At 37.0% G+C, this 19,659-nt stretch overlaps 1 protein-coding gene across 10 annotated transcripts in view; it reads left to right on the plus strand.

Annotated features, from left to right (window-relative positions):
• The window catches only part of TTLL7 (tubulin tyrosine ligase like 7), a 72,540-nt gene extending 59,052 nt beyond the window's left edge, over positions 1-13,488 (plus strand). For 7 of the 10 annotated variants that reach the window (XM_035537970.2, XM_050712366.1, XM_035537966.2 and 4 more), the window contains 3 exons: positions 3,454-3,614; positions 8,061-8,234; positions 11,565-13,482. In XM_035537970.2, the coding sequence (XP_035393863.1) occupies positions 3,454-3,614; positions 8,061-8,234; positions 11,565-11,673 (444 nt within the window). In that variant the 3' untranslated portion in view covers positions 11,674-13,482. Of the gene's footprint in view, positions 1-3,453; positions 3,615-8,060; positions 8,235-8,558; positions 8,678-11,564 lie in introns of all 10 variants that reach the window. The other 3 variants (XR_004777300.2, XM_035537968.2, XM_035537963.2) reach the window with 3 other exon arrangements.
• The last annotated feature ends 6,171 nt before the right edge of the window (positions 13,489-19,659 follow it).

Below are 19,659 nucleotides of genomic sequence, written 5' to 3' on the forward strand. Positions count from 1 at the left end.
ATGCAGCCATGAGTGTGGGTAGAGGTTGCCGGATGGGGCCCCTCACTGCAGCTGAGATACAGGGCTTTCCAAGAGGACTGGTTAAGGTGTCTTGTTTCCGCCCCCCCCCCGCCTTCCTTTTCTCTTCTTTCTCCCCCCTTTGTCTCCTCTTTCCACCCTTCTCTCTCATTCCTGTTTTCTCTTTTTCTCCTCTTTTTTCTTCTCTTACTATATATATATTTTTTCCTTCTTGTCAGAATTTTATCCTGTAAGCATTATTTCAGAAAGTCTACAATAAAAGGGTAGTATTGTCCTTTATTTGACTGACAGTCATGTAAAGCCAAGGGCACATTAACAAAGTCAAAATCATACAGGTTGATATGCCAGGTCATTAGTAAAAACTTACTTTAGTAAAAACTACACAACCAGAAATGTGGATTTCTTTGCTTTTCTTGTGAGGACATCTTTTACAGCCTGGGAGACTTAATAATTCCTGAAGCACTAATGGGCTCTTCATCTTTGGTTGCACTGGTAATAATTTTTTTAAAACTGTTTTTAACCTCAATCCCTTCAAGCATTCAGATAGTTATTCTTAGAAGGGTAGTTTATAAAAATGGATTAACTTTGACAATGACATCGCAGCTCAGGACTGTCGAATGTGTAAGCTTTTGTTGATTTGGAAGAAGCATATTTTATATTCCAGTGGGGTGGGTAAAGCAGAAGAGAGCTCAAGGTGAAGAATATTTATGCAAGTAAGGAATCTATCTCAAAGGTACTTTCTGTAACTTTGTGAAATACAAAACAGAAACTCAATCCACTTCACTGTACTTTAGAATAACTGTGAAACTCTAAAACATGAGGAGAAAATACCTGGGCAATATACTAGATTTCACGGTGTTCATACCTGACAGCTCTATTTTCTTAAGTATTATTCTACGTGATGTAGAAAAATTAAACTCCTGCTCATATTCTCAGTGTCTAACGTTATGACATTACGGCAGAGGTAAAGGATGCATTTAGAAGAAAGTTGAGAGTATTCCAATGAAATCAATGCATTCTAAAATGAAATTTAGACTCCCAAGACTTTTAGGAAAAGGAGACTTCTGTATGGAAGGAGTTGTGACTGTTTTGTTTTGCATCACTTTATATAATTTCTTTCAAATCTGTTTTGATGGTTACCAGAGGGTCTGTACATCTTGTTTTGAATGTACTCTTTTATAACATCTTGTTCTGTTACGTCTAAATAATTGGTTATGTTGATGATGCAAATTAACGTAAACAGAAAGATGAAGGTAATCTAGGGATATTAGCTGAGAAAAGGGGGGAAGTAGTTTCCATAAGTTCCAGCCCTTGTGCAATGCCTTGTCTCTTTTTCTTAAATGGATGATTGAGGCTGTGTTTGCAAATTAAGAACAATTAACTGAGATGATTTCCCCTCTGGCATGCTGGCAATGTCAACACAGTAAAAACAGAACAGAAGATTTTTTTTTCCCATGTTACCTGGCAGTCTGCAGCTTTGCTTTAAGATGCAAGGCTCTGTCTTTAGTTTTTGTTAACTCCAGGTGCTAAAGTAAAAGAAGGGGGCTGCACATTTAATATCATACTTCATAGTACGTGTCTTTTAGACTAATGAGTTAGAGAGTTATATTCCATGGAATTGTTCTGTTTTACCCATGGAGACAAATGACAATTAGTCAATGTAGCATTGCAAAGAAAGGTATAGTTGACCCTTTATGTAATTTAGGGACTTTAGTGGCCATTTTTGTGGGTAAGCCTTACGCAGGGGAGGGGAGGCACAAAGGAAAGGCTACCTGATGAGCATTAAGGCAAGTAGGGTCATGCTGTTAAGAGAATGTCTGAAAATCCAGATTCTTCCTACAAGTGTGGAGCAGTCCAAAAATGGATATAGCTCCTGCAGTCACTAAATGGGATCACTTTCCTTAGTGTATAATTTACTACTCTTTCTATCTCACTCTTTGGGAGGAAGAGATCATGGGCATGCTTTTAGTGTTAGACACCTGCATTCGTAAAGATTCCCAACAGAGTGGACAGCATTATATTCCCATTGAGTAATTGCGTGCATGGAGTTAGCAGAAGGCCTATACATGCAGACAATCCTAGATCTTCAAAAAAGAGCTTAAATAAAATGTAAATGACATATTTCATTATCAAGCATTTACAGGTTTTCTGCCCACTACGCTCTGTACTGTAAACTGTTACTGTGTTCCTGCAAGCATTTTGTTTATTTTTTGCTTTGTTTTGTTAGTTCTGTCTAATAATTCTATTTATGAACAACAGTTTGCTATGCAGGACCAAAAAATTTGAAATTCTACACTACTGTTTTTACTAAATCTCCTTCACCTTTTGAGAGTCAGATATTCAACCATATGAATCCATTTGTCATACACATCTGACAGTTTCCTGGGAAAATATTGAGTGTATAAAGTATAGAGTGCCAGTGAGGGGCCTAAGTACTGCTTCAGTATTCTGGAAAGTACTACTTCCTATTCCTGTTTTTTTTGTGACAGTATCTAAATAAACAGAAGTCAAGGTGCTCTGCAGCCTGTTTCCCTCCAGGGACTATGGAGGGAACTTAAAAGACTTAAGAGAACTTACAGATGTAAAAACAAGTGTGGTGAATCCCACCTTCGTGTCCCAGTTCACTGGGGTGTGCAAAGGTGTATCAAAGAGGAATCTGATGAGTTGGATGTACAACTGCCTATGAGTGTCTGAGTAGCTAAGACTTCCTGGATAAAAACTCTGCTCCACTGAATGCAGCTTAGAAGCTTCTTTACTTTGCTCAACATCTTGACGCATTTATATTGTAAATATATTAAAATATATTAAAATATAAATATAATATGTAAATATATTAAAATATATTAAATGTATATAATAAATCTCTTTAATTTCTATAAACAATAATGTTTTAAAAATCTTCCTGTTTCTTTTTCCTTATTTATTTCGCTACCCTGTTTACTGCTAAACCAAAATAGTTTGATCTAGGGTAATGCCGAGTTTCAATGGATATTAAACCAAAAGCAGCTTTAGCTTTTCAGGACATTCTAGTTCTTATAAAGTAGCTGGTATTTTAAAAAGGGAGGGGGAAAAGAAGAAGAGATAATCTTCAAGTATATAATATTTGGGTTGTTAATTATGTTGCTTTTAGTCTCTAATTGCATCCATTTTTGTTTCCTTTTAAATGTTTTTTGTCATTTAAAGTAGCTAGTATTCAACAGACTAAAAAAAATAGGAAAGCAATAAAAATAAAACATTTTGATTTAGTTTTCCAAAATGTTATTGACAGAAAAAGCGTCTCATAAAAATTTGCTGATGAATGCACAGAAATGAAATGTAGACGTGTGAGAATTTATAGCTATGCAGTCAGCTGTGTGTGCAGTGAATCAGAGAACAGTTGGTTTTAGGTTTTGCAATCTGCCTTTGCTTTGACTTGATTCAAGTACTCTTTCTTAGCTTTTGGATATAGTCAAGACAAGCGTTCGTGCAGTCCTCCAGCATGTCTGGAAGGCTCCAGACATTGAAAACTTACATCTGTACCGTCTCCTTAACCGTGTATTTAATCGCTTACTTTGGAGCCATGGTCAAGGCCTGTGGAACTGTTTCTGTAATTCAGGGTAAGCCCATTTTACTTATTATTTTAATCTTCTTCATAATTTCACAGCTACAAACAATGATGGCATACTTTGTTGCTCATTTTCATTCAAGAGAATGCTGTAATACATTTATGTTGTTTTAAAACAACATAAAGATACAGTATAATCAGAAATCTAATAATCTAGGCTAACCGTTTCAGTAATGGAATAGGACATTTAGTAAGGTTTTTACAAAGATAATAATCTAAGGAAATAAACTAATTTTCAAAACAGCTGAGCTTTTGTTTGACTCTTTCAATTGGATACTCCACAATTTTTAGGCGTCTGGCCTGCACTGTCGAATGTGGATTTACCCTGTACAAAATCATAATTATCTTAAGACTTGCAAGGGAAAAATTTGGTCACAGGTGCAGCTGATATCTCTTGCCAAAAGCAATATCTGTTTTGTGATTTACAAATAATGAGTTTGAATTTTTGTGCTTGATTACATTTGCTGTTTCACACGCTGGTGGGAATTTAAGTATATGCAGACTAGGAAACATGCGCACTGAGGTAAGCAGATGGTTTTGGTTTGGGTTGCAAATAAAAATTTTTAATGGAGAGAAAAAGGATGAGGCCGTATTTTGAAAGTCCAGTATCCTATACTTCAAAATGTACATTCCTGAAATCAATGGCATTCATGTAAGGACAGATCTAGAGAAACAGATAATTGGTATAAAGCAATCTCCCCTCCAAACTTCTTGATAAAATGAAAATATGAATGTGTAAATATAAAATATATTGCATACAAAAAGACATTTTCTCTGTCAATATATACAACGTATAAAGTACAGGATGGGTTTTGAGTAGCTTGCATAAGGTATTTTAAGAGATTTATTAAAAATTAACTGCCAGAAACACACACAGTGTGCTGATGGCTATTGTATGTACAAAGGAATCAGCTTAACATATTCTTCGCTTACAGTCATTTGTCGTAGGTAGAGAATGCATGTAGTGCACTTGTCAATTGTCTCCCAACAGAACAGAAAAATGTGCTAACAATAATGAGGGATCTGAGAGTATCCAAAAGGTCATCAGTTTGTTTGTTTGTTTCTTTTACTATGATCTTCTTCATTGTGGAAGGTTTGTTTTTGTGTGAGCTGTTAAGTCTTCTTTTTTTTTTTTTTTTTTCACTGACATGGGCTGTGGGAACATGCAGATAATGTCAGTCCTAAGACTTGCTAGAGGTAGCTATTGGGAATGCAGCATGTTCCAAAAGTTTTAAAACTGGAGTGAGAAAAAGCTGTGTTTCCAATCTAAAGTTTCTGTGTTTCCAATCTAAAATGTTTCCTTTGCATAATCCTCAACAGCTGCAGGGGCTCTTCTTCATGCCAAAAGAGGTGTGTGAATTCTTGAGTCAAAGTTCAATTTCTGTTGTCATAAAATATTATAAATACCTTCTCTTTCAATAATGCTGTTACTATTTTGAATCTTACTTTTAGTGTGCCCTTTTGCAGATCTTCTAATATGCATGAAAATTTTCAGATTTTTTTTTTCCTCTGCAACTATTTCTTTTTGTTAAAAACATTTAAACAATTCTATTATTCACTTGGCTCAGAAGAACAATCTTTGAGCCAGCAGAAGAGTTCAATGAAGAGTAGGATTTCACATCTAGCAATGCCTTTGTACATGCAGAACAAGACTCAGCTGACTACAGAATGGAGCTAAATTCTTTGACAAATATCAAATTCCTTGTAAGAGGAGTTCTCTGTAAAATTTCTAAAAAATACTGTAAAAATAATATACAAATACTCAGTATTTGTAGAGATCACTCCACAACTAATATACCTACTACAAAATTCACAGAAGTAAGCAAACCAAAAGGATGTTTGTAGCTCGTCAGAAGGCTGTTTATTCAGTTGCAAGCATCACTCTTGCCATGTAATCCTCCACACAGACCTTAAGATGACTCTGTAGCAGAGGCCAGCTTCTCATCAGTCGTCCTTAGCATTAATTGTGTCATTTGAAAGAACAGATTGGAATAAACGTAGGGCACATGTAGATTCTGGGGACGGGTGTTGGGAAGGAGTATTAGCGTGCTAATTAAGAAACAACACAAGTATGTGAAAATATATCAAGCAATATGGCACTTTCACTATTAATAATATGTATGTCTCTGGAGAACAGAGGTCATAGCCTCTTGCAGTTAGTTCTCTGCTAGGCACGTTATTTTAGTAAAAAGAACGGACAAAGAAACAAAGAAAACCTCAGTGAAATAACGTTGATGTAGATGGTTTCATAAAGCTACAGTTGTTTTACTGTATAGTAAACAAATAAAATTAATAATAGAAAACTGGTAGAACCAGTTGGCTTCAGATGGTTTTAAAAAGAATGAAATGTAATTGACAATATTGCACAACCAAGCCTAATACTCTCCTCTGGATCTAGTGAGTGCTCAATGATTTCTTACTCATGTATGGAAACTAAAGCTACAGCATAACAAATAAACAGCTTCCTTGGGTAACAGTACTCCAGTCCTTATTGACTGCAGGATAACGGACTATGAACTGAATCTGTGTAGCATATAGAGGAGATTGCACAGACACACATATGTGTGAATTTTAATGAGATTTCATATAAATTTCCAAATATCAATCTTTGGTTGGTAATTGTATATCACTGTGGTCATAATCAGCCATAATTATAGCAGGCCACATATTCTTCTTCACTGATAAAATCCCTCATAACTATCGGAAAGTGATTATAGACCTCAAAGCCCAGAGTTTCTAAGAAATTTATCAGGAGAGTTTTCTAGCAAGAGATTTTGGAGATTTATAGGTTAAATTAGAATATAATTATGTGCAACACTGTGAATCTGGTGAATGAATGTAATACTTAGAACTTCATCTTGCTGCTTTCCACCAGATGTCACATAGTGGAGGAAAGAATGAAGACAGTAGATTAATTTTCACATAATAGCAAATGTGAAAATTTCATGGACAGGAAACAATATTGAGAAAAATACATTAAAGAAAGCAGTAATTCTTGAAGTAGTATAATTATTCTGCTTATTAAATAAACAGACTTGATGCCATAGAAACCATATTACTTAATTCATTATATGGATAAGAATTAAGGAGAAAAATGCTTCTCTAACTTTAAAATTATGTGTGCAGTAGCAATTCTGTAGGACTGAACGGTTTCAGCTCAAACATACTACTTAGACTAGGGATCCAGGCTGAAAAATCAGTGAGATAAACATACAACTTATGTTTTGGACATTAATGTTCACAATTGCATCATAATACAGTGTAATTTTAAAAATCTCATTAGGATGAAGTAGACATGCTGGTTCTTTGATGTGTACTAAAATCCAGTGTTTTAAGAACAAACTTCTTACCTCAGGGATGCAAAATCTACTACTGATCTCAGTGGGACAAGACTAAATCATCCTGGATGCTATGCTGCACCCCAAAAATGGATGCAGCAAATTTTCCTCACTCTGTGAAGTGGTTCTTTCATAACCAAATAAAAAACCTCAAGCTTACAAGCCATCTGTGCTACTAGATAATGTTTTGATGGAAAAAAAGGTCTTCGCAGGGACCATGTTGCCTTTAGAACATATATTATGATCTGTAATCTGATAAGATTTCTGCACTGAACATAACATAAACACAAACACAGGTGTTAATGGGTACACAGAACTATTTTTGTCTTCTGGGATAAAACATCCCTGGCTCACATTGGTATGGTACATGTTTTTTTGTTTACCTTTAATAATAATATTATGAAAGAGAAATGGCTCTTTAAGGAAACAAAAGTATTCTGGTCCACATTTCAAAAAAGAAAGCTTCTGTAGATATACCTCACAAGTTGCACTTAATGGTAGAAGACCACCGCCATTTCGTAATAGAAAAAGACCAACCCCATATGAGCAGGTGGAACAATAAGTAGTATTTTAATGACTAAACTTAGAAACTTTCCTCTTATGATTATTTGGGTAAGAAAGAGCACGTACTAATCTCCTTTATATTCTTTTAGTATTTACTTCTTCTTAGTATGATGAACTTAAAATAAAAGTAAAGATTATTAATCTGTGTAGATGTTTAGAAATAACACATTACTCATTAATTTCCTTAATATCACATCATATTTGCATTCAGGTTGTAGCCTGTTAAAAATTGTATTTTTTGTCATTCCTGTTGTAAGACACCATCTATAATTATGTGACAGTAAATCTTTACATGCTAAACCTAAGTAATGGCCCTATAAATACTTAAGGAATACACCAAATGAAAAGTGACTTGTGGACATTTCACATATGAAGATTAACTTTTTAACATGTGTTTTGGACTCTCCTTTCCTGTAAACAGGGAAGTTCATGCATTTTCTTTTGTTCCTTTATTGTTAAATCTGATATAAAGCAGTAAAGCTCTCAGATTGCAGTCTGTGGCAGAAAACATGAAGTTGTGTCTGTTTCCATAACAGGAGCTCTTGGGAAACCATATTCAGTAAAAGTGCAGAGGTGGTGACTCCTGAGCAACTCCAGTGTTGCCAACGGATAGTACAGCTTTGTAAACACTGCCTACTAGTGGTTTACAAATATTCATCCGGCTCCAGAGGATCATTGACTGGAATTAGCCCCAGCTGGGATGATACAAGGTATGTATTTCAATGTTCTCATTCAAAAATATAATGATTAAAGATAATATTGCTGTTACTGCTACACTTCCCTTTAAGCCTCATTCAGTAAGTATTAAAAAAAAAAAAGGGGGGGGGGGGGCAATAAACCCCAACATTTCCCCTGATCCTTGATTCTTTCATTCTGAGCTCTCTAGCTCACTCATGAAATGCGATGAAAAAATTTGCTATATAGCATTTGTGTGAAACTACCCTTATTAAAGTCTTGATTGCCTACTGCCTAAGTAGCTGCAGCAGAGGCTTTCTGTAAAGCGAACTGAAAATGTCCTTTCTTCCGCTTCTCAGATCCCTCAAAGTCAGTGATTCCAGATTTGCATTCTTAGAGGTATCCTAACATGTATGATACTTCTGGCTTCACATTCGCAGTGGGATGCTATAGGGGCACAACTCCAGCCAAGGGTCAGGTAAGTGCCATCTGATTTACTGTATTGCACAGTTTTGCAAAGTTGACTTCCAAAACCTACAGTTTTAAAGCTTTATTATTTCATCTCACATAGCATAAATATATTTTCAAACCTTGCAAAACAGCATCATATAGTAAAAAAGAAAAAAAATATTTGGCACTTACCTGATTCTGCATTGGCTGGTTTAGTTCTCCTACCGGATACAATAAGGATTATATTGTCAGCGTAGGGATTACTGGAAATGCTCCAACTGTGGGAGTCGATGATCTCTAATTCAACAGTCTTAGATGGAAAATTAAATGTAAGTTTCAAATTACTTAGGTTCCAATTTCTATCCATAATGGCAATTTGAATTATTATGTATATAAACTTACAAATGCTTTGTTTATATAAAGCATCTTACAGACACTATATCATAGAAGGGCTTTATGAGTTAAATACCATGTGAAAAGTGAACCTTTGATATATTATCTGTTAAATTTATTTTATGACTTAATTGTGTACTTGGTATATCTCAGGCTGGTTATTTGATACACTGAACTCATTTGTTACTGTCATATGAATCTTAAGGTGATCTAGCATAATTTAAAACCAACTAGAAACTGAATTTGGTCATAGCAAAAGCAGAAGTATCTTAGTCACAAAACAAATCATATTCAATATTAACATCTACTGAGCTGTTGCAGGAATATGGTAAAGTCATTTAGCCTAGTAAAGAGTAGAAAATCTTCAGGCTTGAAGTTTTTATTGCTTTTACTGTTAATACTGCAGAAAATTTTTCGTCATAACCAACCGCAAACCGTTCAAACTGATCAGATGAGATTTCTCTTAGGTACTGCACCTAGCAATCTTGCATTTGGAAAGCAGTGAAGTGGATGATCCAACAGGACTTTTTCATCTCTGGTTTCTGTGTTTATTTTGACACTGAATGGAAGTTTGTTCATAACTTTAGAGGCTAGAGGAATCTAGGATCTGTTATGTCCTAGATAATGATATTTCTTCAGCAGTGTGGTGGCATGACAACTCTGACTGAAGTTAATGGCTTTATATTAATCTCCATTTCTACTATGTATAAAGCAACATGCTAGTTAACCATGATATTCTGAATCTGTAAAATGAAAGTATGTGTGGAAATAAATGCTCTTGCCCATGGTGCCTGCCCCACAATATGTAAGGTAGTGAACTTTTTTTCTAGAAATGGGAGAACCACAGTACTATTTCACTTTCCATCATCTAGGTTTCTGTTTCTAAATTATGCAAGAAACTGCGCTACTACCAACAGTTTTCTTGAGTGACAGGAAAATTGTGTGAAGTGCAAGAGATCATAGTATAATTTAATAAATGTACAAGAAGTTAATTTTTTCAAGACTTTATAAAATCTAATTTGAAGAACTTCCTTTGTTTTTTTTCTGACCAGAAAACTTTTTTTTTTTAAGGTTTGTGTTGATGACTAAAGGCTTCACAGTTAGCAAATAGATACCTCTTTATTTAGGAAAATAGATTTCTATGTGGAGAGGGAAAAAAGCTATGAAAACAGAGTTCTTTTTTCACTTTCTGGATTTGTTCTCAGTTCCAGCTCCTAACTGTAAATCCACTGTATGTGATGAAGAGATTAAAGTATTAATGTAAATGTGCATTAATGTATTTTTTTCTCACAAAATTAAGTATAAATAAAACAACAGACCTCAAAAAAATACAAAAACCTCATTTAAATAATAGCTAAAAAATAAACTGTGCAAAAAGCCAGACTTTTCTCATTTTTGATAAATTCACCCATGTTTCAAAATTTAAGAAATGAGGAAAAATACCATCTACTGCTAGATCTGTACAGCTTGCTGAGTAATCTTATGGCGTATTCTTAGAGAAGCATCAGAACTGTTCACTTTAAGATCAAGCAAATGTAGGACTCAGTCTGCTGAGGTAGTGAACTGTTAAGCTCACCACCAACCCATACCAAATCACATTTTTTTTGGTAAATTTTTGAAAAAATGAATTGGTGATAATAACATTTGATAATAACATGTGACTAGTAGGATCAGTGTTTTAACTTATTCATCATTAATCAGTATGATTCACTAGAATGATGCAACATTTTTAAAGCAATAATTTATACATGTTACGCTAATCCATCCTAACACTGACATCATTCATTAGGAAACTCTGATTTAGTGTGGATGTTATTTCTGCACACTTACTGTACTCATATGTACTCATACTTCTGCAACTACTAGGAAATGATAACATGAAACAGATTTAAGAATAAATATTAGACATGATAAATGTTTTTTGTAGTATTATGTAAGATACGTGCTATATAACTGTCTGAATTTTAAAGGATAAATAGTCACTGATGCGACTTACTATGCTGTAGCATCATTGTTTCTTGCTTTACTAGAGTGGTGATGATAGCATGTGTACTTTTAGGGAATTAGAACAGGAAACCAAAACTGAATAATTCTATTTTTTTCCTCTAATAAATGTTTTCTTAGAACTTTACTTTTAATAACATAGTTAACAACAACTGCAGTTTTTACCCAATTTAAACTGAGCAAGTAGTACTATAATAACAGAGAACAAAGCATGAAATGTTAATGTTTGATAGTAGTGTTGCACAGAATACCATTGTTTAATTTCCCTTCTTGCTTTAAGAAGACTGGCAAGATACTTGGTTGTCATACGACATCCTGAAATTTTGCTAAGACTCTCTCTGACCTTAAGATCTGTTTTCTGAGTCAGTTAATGCCTAGTGCTCTGTATGTTTTATAAGTAGTGCTTATTGCACATATTTTCCTGCATACAACAATTACAAGGTATGGCTCTTAATTCTTTCACTCTTGAATGTTATCTTATGTGTAAATTCGGCTGTATTTTTCTATATCATTTCTAGGTGTTTGTTGCCAGGACCTTCACAGTTCATCACGAACAACCTTAGCTGCAGTTCATCTGGAATGCCTCGCCCTAACATTTTGTTCACACACAGATATAGTCACCTGTGAAGCAAAAGAAAAGTTACTTTTCTTTGTAAATAATGGCACTCCATTTTTTTTTCAAATTATAATTTGTCATGGAGCTAAATGCAAGCACTGTTATCATAATATGGTAGTTAATATATAACATTTAGCTGAAAACCTACTGTAAAAGCATAGCTTTTCTGGAAGCATAATAAACCTTGTTAAGCTGTTTACACACATTTGAATGTGTAGATCTTGCTAGGTTTATAAGTAATTCCTACTAGAAATGTTATTTTTGCTGCAGAACATAGAAATGAAATTGATCTTGAAGATCCTATTACAGTGTTACATTATTTTGTATGTACAATACTTTGACTTGAATATTATTTATTGTAAAGTATACTATTTATTGTCTCAAATGTAATTGATCCTTTAACTAGACAGATGATTTAAAAAAATGTAGTAGAACAGTAAAACTGTAATAATTATTAAAAATAATCTGATAATTTCTTGGACATGTTTAAAATAATCTCCCAAACTCTGTAAGCCAAACCTGAAACAGATATCTTTTTTCATTTCTCCTCTGAAATTACGGGTCCTGCTTAGTGCTTTTACTTTTCTTAAAGGGCATGGCATAGTATCTTTTAGTCAAAGTGAAGGCATTCTTTATGCAAATAGTAAAAATATCAGTTCATGCATTCAGTTTCTAATTGGATTTTTGTAATAAAACAGAAGCCAGTATTTGTTAACTAGCTTTCATTCACATTACCTATGGCCTGTGCCTTTAAGTTTCCTTTGGGAGCAAGCAGTCACCTACAACTTGTGCAAGCATGCATAGTGGATAGGTTTTCTGTTTTACTACACAAGTGGTAAAGCAGACATTTTTAGGAAATATTGCAGCTATAATTTATTATTTCAACCTTATACTAATTGGTTTGCTGTAGTTTTTAGCATACAATCCAGTACATACTGTAGAATGTGTTGTTTAACTAGACAGTATTTTCTAGACTTGTTGACACCTTTAAATGTTGGAAATATAATTCAGTAGAAAGCTCTCATTCAGATTCAGCTTCCTCGGCCTGGCTGAAGGGCACAAAAAGAAACTGAGCCAGAACAGGACCACAATTAACAGGACTTGTAACCTGAAAGCATCATTCAGGTTTTCTACATATACCCTTTCATCTCATTCAGCATTGCACCATATAAGCCTTATTCATTATATAAATAATTATTTAAAAAAAAAAAAACAAACAGCTAATCTAGATTTAATTTTTTTTTTTTTTTTAACTGAGTAGAGAACAGAGTAGTAGGTATTTACCAAAGACTTGTTTACTTTCTAATAATGTAACCTGGAAACTTGTTTGTAAATTACTAATGTATTTTAGGTATACGTTAAAAAATAATTTAGGGGGTTAATTGACCTCAGAAGAAGTATATTAGAGGTTTTTGATATCCAGAAATTTATGAGAAATTTATGAGAAATTTAAGAAACTTAAGAGATTTGAGACTGAAGTTGTTTGGAATTTAATTTTTTAAAATCTTAGTCATAGTATATATATCAAATTGGGAATTCTGGTGAGATTTTTGATGCCTGTGCTGTAGTGCCTCAGCTCTAGAACTGCAAGATACAAGATAGCAAGACTATTTGTAAACAATTAAAAAAAGACAAAAAAACAACACAAAACATAGATTAGCCAGATATAAGTAGTCTTCTAGTCCAGTAAAAATCTTTTTCATTCTCATGGTAATACTAATTTAGTAATACAGTATGTTCACATTAATTGTGTATATTTCCTTTGATCCATATTGAAAAAGCATATTATGATTATCTGTAACACCTAATAAAAGCTGTAAATCCTCTCTTCCTGGGGCAGGCTTCCACTGTATTCTGCTTTTGGCCTGAGGGGGAAAACACAACTTCAACCCACAGAATCCTTTGACAGCGGGTTCACATGACTTTGTCTTTTTCTTTTTAAACTGCTTCTGATAAGTATTCTCAGAGGCCTGTGCTGGGACAGGCCAACCTGTACTGAGCAGTCTGCCAGCTGAAAGAGGGGTACCAAGTATACCTGTGTGGTACAGACAGATACAGAAAAAAGGTATTTAGTATGTACAAAAGTGGACCAGATGGTTGATTTATGTCTGATGTTGTTTCATTTATTTCTGATAACCTTTCCTAGACTAGTAGAGTATTCCTAATAGTGTGTGAATCAATACTTATAGCGTCTAAGTATGTTAATTTAAGCCTGTTAAGTATATTCAAGGATGTCACCCCAGCTGAGGCTGGTTTCCTGTCAGGCCCTGTGGGGAACGTCAGGCTGCGATTCACTTCCCTCACTAAGTGTCATTAATGACCCAACCCTCACAAACCCACTGATATTTATACAAAAATATTGGCATTTAGTGGCAATCTTTTTTTTTTTTTTTTTTTTTTTTTTTTGAGCCGCCTGGAGGCAGGGGCAGCGGCGGTTCCTGAGCGCGGAGGACGCCGTGCCGGGCCGTGCCGGGAGAACCGGCGGCGAGGAGGCGCAGCCGGCCCTGTGTGGCCTCAGGGTGCCGCAGCGCCCAGCGGGGTTCCCGCCCTTGCTCTCCACAAGCCCAGGGCCGCTGGGGGGGCTGCCCTCCAGAGGGCGGCAGCAGGCAGGGCGCAGCCCCCCGGTGTCTCGGCAGGGCGCTGCGCCCCCAGAGCCGGTGTTGGGGGGACCTCTGCCCGCAGCTCCTTGGGCAGCACCGAGGCGTGAGGCGCAGGGCTGTGCTTAAGCACAAGCACCACGACATGTGCCTGCCCCGCTGGTTGGTTGGCGAAATCGAGTCATGTCGGTAACGGCACAGTCAGGGTAAGCTCACACACAGAGTGGGTGTTTGAAAGGAGCCAGCACCTGATGTGATTTATGTGGAGACCTCTCACGGTTTCCCCAGCAGCCATGCAGGCTCTGTCCCCCGGAGGGTCTGCGCAGCCGGGCCTGGCCAGAGGGCTGGGCTGCGGGCGCCATGCAGACCGGCTTGGCTGCTTTGTTCCCTGCCTCCTCATACTGCGCTGGTGTAAACGCTGTCACTTCAAAGCAGGGTGAACAGCTGTAGGGTTGGGCTCAGAAATACCAATTATGAAACCTTGAAAAGATTTCACACCTTATTTGTGCTGTGAAACAGTTCTTACCCTGTGAGAGCGCAGCCTGATGGCATCTGCTCTTTTAGTCTTTACTGGAGAAAAATACCTACTGAAATCTGTGGGAGCTCAGTTCGTATGGGCTATGAAACGGGCTTCCAGGGGCTGACCAGAAAGGATGTTGCTTTCCATGGCAGCCAGTTGCTGGTGCAAAGCTATTTGTCTCTGGTCTGCAAACAGCCATACCTCTTCTGTGCCCAGGAACTGAATTTTCTGGTAAAAGAAAGTGCATATAAATGTGCTTCTTTAGTTTTGGTAATACACTTGGGCTTCCAAATACAAAGACACAGGAGCAAAGAAAATACAATTTTGAAAGCATATGTTCGTCAAAGTAACATTAAAGGAAACAGAGTATTTCACAAATATACTCATTTGGTACACCTTTGCCTTGGGTTAATGTTCAGCCTAGAAATAAATATTTTGCTCTCTTTACGGGAAAACCAGTCACTAAGTGTCAACTCTCTATCCAGGAACATAAATAAATTCACATCAGCTTTTAAAACTACATCTGAATGATCTTTTAGCTAGGCTAGGAGTTCTAGAACAAATTCACTTTTAAATACACAAACACGAATTTACAGTTTTTGACTTTCCCCAAATCTTCAAGTGGGAAGATCGAATTACATTGACAGTTATATAACGTCTAATTTAGGTGTTAGCAAATGTGAATATTTGCAAGTTAGCTTTGCATGCAGTGTTAAAACAGTTAACTTGAAGCTGTTGCGTTTATTCCCATTTTCAGGAGAAGATAATTTGCTGTTAAATGGTATAGCTATTGGAAAATCTTTCACTATGGCATTTGCTAAAAACATTTGTAATTTTTTTCTGTATGTGGTAAAATCCTCATGCATTAGTTGTTATTCTGCTTCTGTGTTCTTTGTTCTCTGTCAGCCACCTCTGTGCAGTTTCCTACATTGTGCAAGTGTTTTGTTAATGCAGAAGAGTCTTTGTTGGTATGTAAATAGCTGTAGCACTTAGGACGCAAGGAAATCAGTGGTAATTTTACCATTTATGTATATGGAACAGGAGCAGATTCTGCTTGTGGGGGAGCAAGACAGACAGTCTTAGTTTTTTTTTCCTTTTTTTTTTTTTTGTCCTTGTTTCTTCTTTTAAAACAAAAGGCAGCATTCACTCGGTAAGGAGAACTCTTAATACTGCACTTAGAACTCCCCTCCTTTCACAATAAATGATATTAACCATACCACAAAATTATACATTTAAAACTGATTTGTGTGGCCTTTAAATGCCCTCTGAATGGGTCTGTCTGTTCTTAGTGACACAGAGCAAAATGGAGCCTGCCCCTGGCTGAAATGGTGGCTGACACTGATCCCCAGAATCTACTTTGTATTCCACGTCGGCTCAAATGGCTGCACAGCGGTCGGTCACCCTCTGCGCCTATCCCTGTCAAGAGTTATCAGCCACTTCACGGAGGGTAGAGGAGCGCGAGGAAGTGACCCGTACCCGCCTTTGCTGCTGCGCTGTGATCAAACAACTGCTCATGGCTACTGCAGCGCGGTTTTGCCAAGCATTGTTACGCAGCTTGCTGCAGCGGGGTTTGACAGGATACGCACTTCACTTGCTGCAAAGGTCTGACTTTGAAAGCTGAGGGTGGCACTCATGGAGTACAGTGGAGCCTGGAAGGGCTAAAAGGAGTCAGGACATCTGGTAAGACAATTCATTATCCTGGAGCAGGTTTTGCATTAAAGGTTTTTTCCTTGTGCCCATTCTTGTGGAAATGATTTGCTCTGTTGCAGCAGAACAAAAGATTGCTTCATCGAATGCTATCTACGAATTTTAACTGAGTGGAATTTTGTCATCTGACCATCTACACCCTTAGTTGTTCCTGCCACAATTCCCCACAAGCCACTCTCTCTTTTAGAAGTTTTTCAGAAGGGTGTAGAGGGCCCTATTTTCTAAACAGGAGATTTCCATTGCAAGATAAAGGAAAAAATGTCACGGTATACCTGTATTGCAAGCTTCTGAGTAGCGCATAGATGTCTTGATCTGACTCAGATCTCAGAAGCTGTCTGGTTGTCATTGTGTAAGAGCTTGCCATGGGGCTAATTTGCTTTGTGAAGAGAAATACAGCTGTGAGTGGCAAATGTGTGGACCCAGCAATACCTCGAATGAAGCATCTGGACCAAGACAGGACAAAGGTAGAAATTCAGTATGTTTTTCCAGGCATATACACCTGCACCCCAAGCCACCCCTGTGCATAGGTGCGGCTCTGCTGAGTGCTGAGCGCTCTCAGCTTTCGCTGCAGTCACTACATCCTTTCAGCTTTGACACTGCTTATTCTGCCAGAGCCGCCGTGTGCCACGTGCAGCTGCAGGCTTCTGCACTACAAATTCGTGTTTGGTAAGATAACCAGAATGCAATATCCCTTACAAATGCAGTGAATTAGTCAAACGACTGAGCATTGCTAATGAGAAGTAGGGTGGACTGACCTGTGCAGAGATCTGTACTTTCTCTGGTACCCAAATTAGTAGGGGACAGTGTGCAGTGTAGATATATTTGTAGTAATAAACTATATTCATAAATGGCCAACAATCTCAGGAATATGGCAGGTTTGAAAGAGTTGCCCTTTTTTTTTCCAGCCACATCTATCCTTTCTGGCCTACTGGGTGTTTGCAGGCATTCTGCTAAGCAGGGTAATTGGGAATACAACCTCTGCTTGCGGGATTTTTGCTGTTGATAGGAGTAATCTCTTATTTTTCACAATCATGTAGGATTCCAGCCATCTGATTTCTTTTATTCTAATTCAGAGAATGAATAAAGCACCTGCATCGAAATGACATGGTACTAGACAAATAAGCTACAGGGCAGTTAAAGTTCGGTCACATTATTATCACTTGCTTCGGTGTGTAGTACATTACGGAACCAGAGACAACTGAGAAAGCTTACTGGCATAGTGAAAAATAAGTTCTTCTGACACTTAAAATTTCTACCAGTGTTGGGAAGCTAGACCTGACAGCATCTTCCCAATCATTAATTTACTTAGCTTGTGGGAAGGTTTCTCAGAATACTCAGCGTGAGCTCCTGCGGCTGTGTGGTTTGCGCTAGGTAAATGCACCACATAATATATAAACTCACAGTATTGCACACCAAGCACAGAGTTTGTGTATACCTTTAGTTTTGTCTGCAGTTGTTTCAGACTATGTGTTCCTTGCCTGTCACCACATCCCCTGGTTTTGTTTTGAAACATGACATGAACCAGAGACAGCTCTCTTACTTCCTTCAGCCGTGACATGGCTTTTGACATACCGAGAAACTAAATGCTTTGCTCCACAGATATGCCACTGAGTATGACAGTGCTGGTCACAGTTACTGAATAATGGAAACATAGGTAGTCAGAGATTTTTTTTTGGAAAAGCAGTGTACAGTGCAGCAGTTTTATACTTATGCACTTACGAGCTATTGGTATCTTGCTAGCTCACGTTATTACAGCTTTCAGAGTAGCGTGATAGAGGAAGGCATTGCTAACGCCGAGCGTGCTTTCTGAAATGGAAAGGTTTGCAGTTTTTCCTCCCTTCTTTCAATCTCTCCCCCCACTCTGATCAAGTTGAGGAAACAGTAAGTACTGTACGTCTTAAAGCTTCCAACCGCTAACAAGTCTGGGTGTGAGTAAAGGCTTAATAGCGATATCAATTAACAGCTAATGTGTATCATTGTTCAAACCATCCTAGTATGTGTTCTAATCTGCATTTGAATACAAATGTTCCTATACAAAATGCGTTTGAATTGTCCAAACACTATCCAATTAATGTACTTTGTAACATCCCTGGATATTATATATGCATGGGAATCTTCTTTCAAGTACACAAATACGTGTATTATTAGTGGTAATAGAAAACCTATTCAGGATTAGAAAGCTGAAGTAATTGGATGGCTACTCTTACTTTAGAAACAGCCACATTTGGAAGAAGCTTGGCTCTCAATCAAGCTTTTGGAATGATGGGATCTATTTCACAGTAATTTTCTTCTCCTGTGCAGATTGCTACAACACGATGGGGATAGCTTTACTGGCTATTGCAGTCAACTCAAGTAAATAAAATTGGTGTACACTTTTGTTTTAGTTGGTTGCCACATAACCTCTTCTAAAATTCTAGGAGGGCAATTGTATATCTTTTGTATCAAAGATGATAACATCCAGTAATGCTAATATGCATATTGTCCTGTCAGCATTTTTATTCTTTAAGAATTTCTATCTCACTTCAGTTGCAGTTTAGCTTGCAGAGCGTCAGCAGGAAGCATAACACTGTACTGTAATTATTTAATCAACAATAAATTGTACTTCTGTGTTGTACCATTGTGCCTTGTTTTTTCTAAAGAAACTATAGCATTCAGAAGCAACTTTGCTTTCATTGCACATCTACCGGTGAACCATCACTTCAAAATAGTCTAGTAATTGGACTCTTGCAATGCTCCCTTCATGTGTCCTTATCCCTATAAAATTTAATACACAGTTTTGTTATTCTGTGGAGAGAAGTGGTTTCACGGGTTGGTTGTGTTGGCTGTAGACTACTGAGAGCTGAGAATATTTTTAGTTCTGGGAAGTGTATGTGGAAATCTGAAAGCAACTGAGCCATATGACAAAGCAGATATGCTGCAGAGACACTGCAGATCGCGCGCTCTCATACTTAATATGCAGCGTTCGGTGTCGTCGCAGTTCCTCAGCAGATTTTGGTAATGTCACCAGTTACAGTGTGTTCAGTAATCAACATTTACAATAGCAAAGATGCTGATAACAGGGTCTGCATCAGGCAGAATTTTCAGCTGTTAAATAGAGGGTAAGTTTTCCTGGTCTGTCTTGGAAGCCAGTAGTGACTTGGTGTCTGTCCGTGTTGCGCTTGCACAAATATCTT

Source organism: Cygnus atratus, chromosome 8 (genome assembly GCF_013377495.2).
Source record: "Cygnus atratus isolate AKBS03 ecotype Queensland, Australia chromosome 8, CAtr_DNAZoo_HiC_assembly, whole genome shotgun sequence".
Lineage (NCBI taxonomy): Eukaryota > Metazoa > Chordata > Aves > Anseriformes > Anatidae > Cygnus > Cygnus atratus.